Source organism: Lepidothrix coronata, unplaced genomic scaffold, assembly GCF_001604755.1.
Source record: "Lepidothrix coronata isolate B3197 unplaced genomic scaffold, Lepidothrix_coronata-1.0 Scaffold411, whole genome shotgun sequence".
NCBI lineage: Eukaryota > Metazoa > Chordata > Aves > Passeriformes > Pipridae > Lepidothrix > Lepidothrix coronata.
In genome coordinates, this window is record NW_016690591.1 from 34,790 (window position 1) to 41,989 (window position 7,200).

Here is a 7,200-nt window from a genome sequence, read left to right on the forward strand (position 1 = left end):
GACTTACATCTTGCCTGCAATCTTTGAGACAAAGTGGTAACATTGTTGTTGGGATGATTTGTTTAGATCACTTAAATGGTTTGCTTAGATTGCTTCCCAGCTTTATTGTAATACAGCTGTTTTGTTGGTGTTCACATATCCATGAGTGCACCTGACCCAATACATGAGGATGCTTTTACCCATGGAGGCAAGAGGTACCTGCACTATCACTCCATGAGGTAAAGATGATCGACTGCAGTCTGGGGCACACTGTGGCAGGATGGCCTGTCCCCCCAGTAAGGCCTGGAATCTGTCCAGAGAGTGCAAGCTCTCTGTGGTGAGCTATTGGCACTGCCAGGGTGCTGTTTGGTTTTGCATTCAGACACAGCCTGCTGCTGGTAAGCTCCTAACTGGCCTATAGATCTCTGACTGGCAGTTAATCACTTTATGTGATAAAAGCTTGAGTTCCTCTCACACAGTAAAGATGCAGGAATTCCAAGATTTGGGGCTCCTGTGAGATTGTCATCAGACAGAGAGTCACACTTCATCGACTCACAAAGCACAAATAAACAGGGTTTGTCAAGAAACATCTATGATGTGGGTTCAGGCCTTGTCTATGGCCATATGAAAGATCCACATACAATCCATACAAGGCGGAAAACAACATGCTCCCTATTCACATAAGGGAAGGTTAATCAGCAAAACTGTTTAACGGTTTAGGCTCTACTTTGCAGGAACTGCAGAGATTCATTGTGTCATCTCGGCCTATGGGACTGGACACTCCTGTTCATCTGTTCCGGCCCAGAGAGAGAAGGGGAAGGAGATCCCCTCAAATCCATCCCCGGCAGGACAGCAGCGAGGTTGTCCTGCAGCCAGGGGTGATACTCAGCTGGAAGATGCAGGACAACAGAGGAGGAAAGGGGCACTGACTTCCTCCTCACCTGTCTGGGTGTCCTGGGGCATCTTCCTCTTCCTCACAGCCTCTTCCTCCATCCAGCCAAGGTTTGGGAATGAGAAATCCTGTTTTGGTGGGAAAAACAGGGTGTGAGCCCGTTGGGTTGGGGGTTCCTCCTGCCCAAGTCCATCTCTAGAAGTCACCAGGCATCCTGTGCCCATAAAAACCTAAATACCAAGTTTCAGCCCCAAAAAAACCCCAGAACTCCAAGATTCAGACCAGAAAATGCTCCACAGAGTTCCCCCTCTCTGGTTTCTCCACTTTGGGGTTCTGGGGGTCCCCCCTGTTGGGGTTGCTGGGGGTCCCGCGTGTATTGGGGGTCCCCCCTTTCCAGGGTCCCCGCCCTCTCTGGGCTGCTGGGGATCCCTATCTGGTCTTCTCACTTTGGTGTTCTGAGGGATGACCACCTTCTCTGGGCTGCTGGGGGTCCTGGATTTGCTCCCCCTCCAGGGTCCCCCTGCCTAGGGATGCTTTCAGGGGTCCCAGGGGTCCCTTCTCCCCTGACTCTCTGCTTTGCCGTGCTGGGGATCTCAGGGTTCCTGCCTCTCTGGGGTCTCCCACTCTCCAGGCTGATGGGGGTGCAGGGAATCCCAGAGGTCCCCCCTCTCTGGGCTCCCACTTCATTGTCCCAGAGCTGTCCCCACCTCCAGGTTGCCAGTGGTCCCCCTTCTGTGAGCTCCCCTTTCTCTGGGTCCCCTTATCCAGGCTGCCAGGGTCCCAGGATTCCTCCATCTCCAGGCTCCTCACTTCAGGGTCCTGGGGGTCCCAAGGATGCCCCCACTCCAGGCCCCATTTCAGGGTTCCTGAACTCCCGAGCCTCCCCCCTCTGCAGGTTCCCCCTGCCTCGTCCAGGTTGCTGGGGTTCCCCCAGTTCCCGTATCGCCCCTCTCCACTCTCCCCACTCCAGGGATCTCAGCAGCCCCCACCAGGTGTTCTTCCTCCTCTTCCTGCTCCCCTTGGCCTGGGACCTCCCTGCCCAGCCATTCCCGGTTTTCCAGACCCCTCTTTCTTTGACTCCAGGATCCCCCCACCCCCCTTTCTTGACCATCCCACCTCTCCCAGTCCCTGGATCCCCCTGTTTCCTTGACCGCGGGGACACCCAAGCCCCCAGTCCTGGCCATCCCATGTCACCTCACCCCCAGCTTCCCCTTTCCTTGACCCTGGAACATCCCAAAGCCCCTTCCCGGCTCTCACAGCTCTCCCAGTTTCCCTCTTTCCTAGACCCTGACACCCCCTCGACCCCCATTCCTGACTCTCCCAGTCCCCAACTCCTCCTTTCCTCAACACCCCCTGAACCTCCTTCCCACACATCCTGGGTCTCCCCACCCAATGAACCATCTTTCCCTGACACTGGAGGCCCCTGGACTCCACTTTCCTGGGCACAGGGACACCCTGGACCCCACATCTGTCCTATTCCCACCCCTAGTCCTGCCTTTTCTTGACCTTGGGACCCACCTGATCCCCCATTCCCAGGCACTGGGACCCACCTGCACCCCCTTCCCCAGCTCCAACCCCCCTTCATCCTCTTATCCTGCCCCAATACCTCCCTGTACTCCCTTTCCTGCCCATCCCACCTCTCCCAGCCCCCAGGCTCCCCCTTTCCTTGACCCTGGGACCCCCTGAACTTGCATTCCTGCCTTTCCCAGAGCCCCCTTCTTTCACACCATGGACTCCTTGAATCCTTCCCAGCCATCCCAGGTCTCCCCATCCTGTGAACCACCTTTTCCTGACACTGCAGACTACTGGACCATCCTTTCCTGGACAGGAGGACCCTCTAGATGCCCTGTTTCCCCTGGACTCCTCATCCCACTTCTCCAAGTCCCTGCATCCCCCTTTACCCTTGGATCGTCTGGAAACTCCCTTCCCCAGCACCATGTCCTCTCTGCATTCCCAAGACTCAGCCCAAACCACCAAGATTCATCCTAAAAAAACCCTCCCAGGGTTCCCCTCTCTCTAGTCTCTCCTCTCTGGGGTTCTGGAGGTCCCCCATGTCCAGGCTGTTGGGGGTCCTGTGTGAACTGGGGGTCCCCCCTCTCTGGGCTGCCAGGGGTCCTGGGAATCCCAGGGGTCCCCCATCTCTAGTCTCCCCACTTTGGAGTCCCGGGGTCCCCCCTCTCTGTAGCCCCCCGTTTAAGGACGCCGGGGGTTTTGGGAGTCCCAGGGGTCCCTTCTCCCCTGACTCTCTGCTTCAGGGTGCCGGGTTCGCAGGGGTTCCCCCTCTCCTGTGCTCCCCCTTCTCCAGGCTGCCGGGGGTCCGGGGAATCCTGAGTTGCCCCCTCTCTGGGCTCCCTACTTCAGTATCCCAGGGGTCTCCCCTCTCCTGTGTCCCCCCCCTCCAGGCTGAAGGGGGTCTCGGGGGTCCCTCGTGTACGGGCTCTCCGTCTCAGGGTCCCAGGGGTGCCCCCTCTCCGTGCTCTGGGCTGGCAATGAAGGGCCTGACCCAGGAAGAACAACCCCCACCGCGGGGGGAGACACCTCACATCCCCCACCCATCACCGCGGCTCTGCCGGGAACCGCCACCGAGACCCCCAAAAAAACACCTCCCGGGGACCCCCAGTATCCCCCCAAGGGGCATTTGCGGCTCAGCTTTAGAGTCCTCCAAGCTCCAGACATCCCCTCCCCCAAAAACACAACAAACCCAGAGACTGTCCAAGATACCGGGGACGAGCTCCCCCCGCGCTCACCTGAGCGATGCGGGCGGGGGAGCTGCGGCCTCCCGGCCTCTCCTTCCGCCCTCGCTCCCGCTGCGCCCCCGCCTCGCCCTTCTCTTTTTCTCTCCGCTCCTGCGGCTCCGGCTCCTCCCAGACCCCACCTCCCTCTCCTCCTCCCTCCCTCCCTTCTCCCGCTCCCGCCCATCCGCGGCCTCCGCGGCTCCTGCGGGCCCCGCCGGACCGGCCGCCGACCGGGGGAGCCCCGGGCCGGGCTCCGACCGCGCCACCAACAGGTAACGCGGGGAGGGGGCACTGGGGGGACACGGGGGCTTGGGGGGGCTGGGGGTGTCCCAGAGTCAAGGCGGGAGAGGCCGGGGGTGAGGAGAGGTGGGATGGTCGGGAAAGGGGGTGCAGGGGGACACGGTGCTGGGGAAGGGGGTTTCGAAGAAAAGAGGGTGCGTGGGCTTGGAGACGTGGGATGGGGCAGTCCAGGGGGACCTTGTGCCCAGAAAAGGGGGATCCGGGGGTCCCTGGTGTCAGAGAAAGGGGGTCACGAGGTGGGGAGACACGGGATGGCTGTGAAGGGTCTCAGGGGGTCCCTGATGTGAAGCAAAGGGGGTCTCGGAAAGGGAGGAATGGGGATCAAGTGGAGTCCAAGAGTTAAGGAAAAAGGGAGTCTGGGAGCAGGGAGAGGTGGGATAGGCAGGAAAGGAGGTGCAGGTAGGTATTGGTGCAGGATAAGGCGGTATGATTCCAGGGGGGTTCTGGAGCGAGGGAAGGGAGTGCAGGAAGGTCCCAGTGCCTGGGAATGGGGGATCAGGTGGGTCCCAAGGTCAAGAAAAGGCAGGACTAACAGTGGGGAGAGGAGGGATAGGGGGACCAGGGGATCCCTGTGCCCAGGAAAGTGGGGTCCAGGGGCCTTCAGTGTCAGGGAAAGATGGTTCATTGGATGGGCAGACCCAGGATGTGTGGGAAGGGGGTTCAGGGGGTCCTGAGCGTTGAGGAAAGGAGGGGTTGGGGACTGAGAGAGTCAGGAATGGGAGTCTAGGGTGTGCCAGGGTCAAGGAAAAGAGAGGGTTTGGGGACTTGGAGAGGTGGGATGGCTGGGAAAAGGTGTTCAAAGGGGGCTTAGTGCTGGGTAAGGGAGTGCAGGGGGGTCCTGATGCCCAGGAATGGGGGTCCAGGGGTCCCAAGATAAAGGAAAAGGGATTGTGGAGTCTGGGAGAAGCAGGATGGCCAGGAAAGGGGTGCAGGGGGTTCTGGAGCTGGGGAAGTGGGTGCAGGGGGTCCCAGTCTCAGATAAGGGAGTTCAGGGGGGGGTCTCAGTGCACAGGAATGGGGGGTTCAGGGGGTCGTGGGATACCCCAGGACCCCCCTGCAGGAAGCACCAGGAGTGGGGAACTAGAGAGACATGGAGATCTGGGGATCTGGGAGATCCCAGGGTCAAGAAAAGAGGGGAACTGGGAGAGCTGTGAGAGCTGGGAAGGGGCTTCAGGGGGTCCTGGAGTCAAGGAAAGGGGGTGCTGAGGGTGAGGTGACCTGGGATGGCTGGGAATGAGGGACCATGGTCCCCGGGCTCAAGGAAAAGGGGGATTCAGGGACTGGGAGAGGCAGGGAGGCCAGGAAAGGGGGGCAGGGGGATCTTGGAGTCAAAGAAAGAGGGGTCTGGGGGCTGGAAAACTGGGAATGGCCAGGGGTTCCCAGTGCCCGAGAAAACGGGGTGCAGGGGGACCCTGACAATAATAGGGAAGAGAAGGAGGAAACAATGGGATGAGGTTCCAAAGTGCAGATTTCCAGTGGCGGGAAGGCGGGCAGAGGGCAGGGAAGTGGCAGGGAAAGGGATCCCCGAGCGGATCTGCTGGTCAGGGCCAGAGTGGGAACTGGGAACAAGGATTTTGGCAATGCAGAGCAGTGGGAGGGGTTGCGCTTCTCCTCCTCCCCATCTTGCGCTTCCCAGAGCCCAGTCACTCCCAGTACAAGCCCAGTCACCTCCAGTATAAGCCCGCTACTACATCCCACTTGCACACACACTATGGTCCCAGTTTCCCCCAGCATAGTGCCAGTCCCTCCCAGTATGAGTCCAGTATGATCCCAGTCCCCCCCAACAGGGTTCCAGTTACTCCCAGTTGCCCCCAGTGTAAACATAGTCACTCCCAATGTTGTCCCAGTCACCACCAGTATGGTTACTGACACTCCCAGTGTGGCCCCAGTTGCTCTCAGTATGATCCCAGTTGCCCCAACTGTGGTCTTAGTACTCCATGAATCATTCCAGTATCTGCCAGTTGATCCCAGTTGCTCCCAGTGTGTCCCCAGTTGGCTCCCAGCATGATCCCAGTAGCTCCTAGTAACCCCCACTAAGGTCTTATTCACACCCACTATAATCCCAGTCACTCCCAGTATGATTCCAGTTGCCCCAATACGATCCCAGTTGCTCTCTGTCAATGCCAATATGATCCCGGTCACCTCCTGTATGATCCTAGTCACTGCCCACCACTCCCCGTATGATTCCAGTATGATGCCAGTCACTTGCAGTCACTCCCAGTATGATCCCAGTTGCCTCCATCATGGTTCTATTTGTTCCCAGTATCAACCCAGTCACTTGCAGTGTGATGCCATTTGCTCCCAGCATGGTCCCAGATGCTGCCAGTATGATCCCACTCACTGCCAGGTAGTCCCAGTACTGTCCCTGTCACTCCCAGTTTCTCCCAGTATGAGCCCAGTTGCCCCCCACATGGTTCCAGTTGCTTCCTTTCACCCCCACTGTGGTTCCAGTCACCCCCAGCATCCTCTCAGTCACTCCCAGTTGCTTCCAGCATGATCCCAGTTGCTCACAGTCAAATCCAGTCACCCTCAGTGTGGTCCCAGTCACTCCCAGTATGACCCCAATCACCTCAAGCATTATCTCAGTTGCTCCCACTATATCCCAGTTGCCCATAACATGGTCCTAGTTGCCCCCAGCATGCTCCTTGTCACTCCCAGTATGATCCAAGTCACCATTAGTGTGATCCCAATTGCCCCCAATGTGGTTCCAGTTGCTCCCTGTTCCTCACAGTGTCTTCCCAGTTGCCCCTAGTATAGTCCCAGACAGTCCCAGTGTGATCCCAGTCTCCCCCAGCATGGGCCCAGTTGCTCACAGTGCAATCCCAGTATGATCCCAGTTGCCCCCAGCATGGTTGCAGTTGCTTCCTGTTCCTCCCACTGTGATCCCTGTTGCACTCAGTTGCCCCTAGTATAGTCCCAGCATGATCCCAGTCTCTCCCAGCATGGTCCCAGTGTCACGGAGGCTTAGACAAAATTTATTAAGAAGTCCTGCCCTTGAGTCCCAAGGGGCAGAAAGGACTCCCTGGCTTCCTAAACCCCTGCTTGGAGAAGAGCCTGGGTGCAGCTGAATCCAATCTCAGCCTCGGACTGTGTCAACAGTTTAAATTTAAGGAATTACGGAGGTGTGATTGAACCACTTTTGTCCCGCAGGTTTTAATAATTGGCAAATGAGAATATTTATATAAAATGAATCATTTATTATAACAAATGATCAGACAAAAGATCTTAATCAGAATTATTTACTAGACAATATAAAGGCTAAAACTACTAGTAGTATAGCGTAAGATAGGACAG

The 7,200-nt window shown here is 57.7% G+C and overlaps 2 protein-coding genes across 3 annotated transcripts in view; one reads left to right on the plus strand and one right to left on the minus strand.

Annotated features, from left to right (window-relative positions):
• Positions 1–668: 668 nt before the first annotated feature.
• LOC108509826 (RNA-binding protein Raly-like) lies at positions 669–5,640 on the minus strand. Its single transcript, XM_017839414.1, has 4 exons — positions 5,605–5,640; positions 3,619–3,897; positions 921–999; positions 669–770 (listed from the first exon to the last, which is right to left on the minus strand). The coding sequence occupies exons 1-4, from the start codon at positions 5,638–5,640 to the stop codon at positions 745–747; spliced, it is 420 nt and encodes a 139-aa protein (XP_017694903.1). The 3' UTR covers positions 669–744.
• LOC108509828 (zinc finger protein with KRAB and SCAN domains 1-like) overlaps positions 3,784–7,200 on the plus strand; it is a 12,583-nt gene continuing 9,166 nt past the window's right edge. Inside the window, exon 1 of one of the 2 annotated variants that reach the window (XM_017839420.1) lies at positions 3,784–3,878. The gene's annotated coding sequence lies outside the window, so the exon portion shown is untranslated. The remainder of the gene's footprint in view (positions 3,879–7,200) is intronic. The other variant, XM_017839418.1, reaches the window with a different exon arrangement.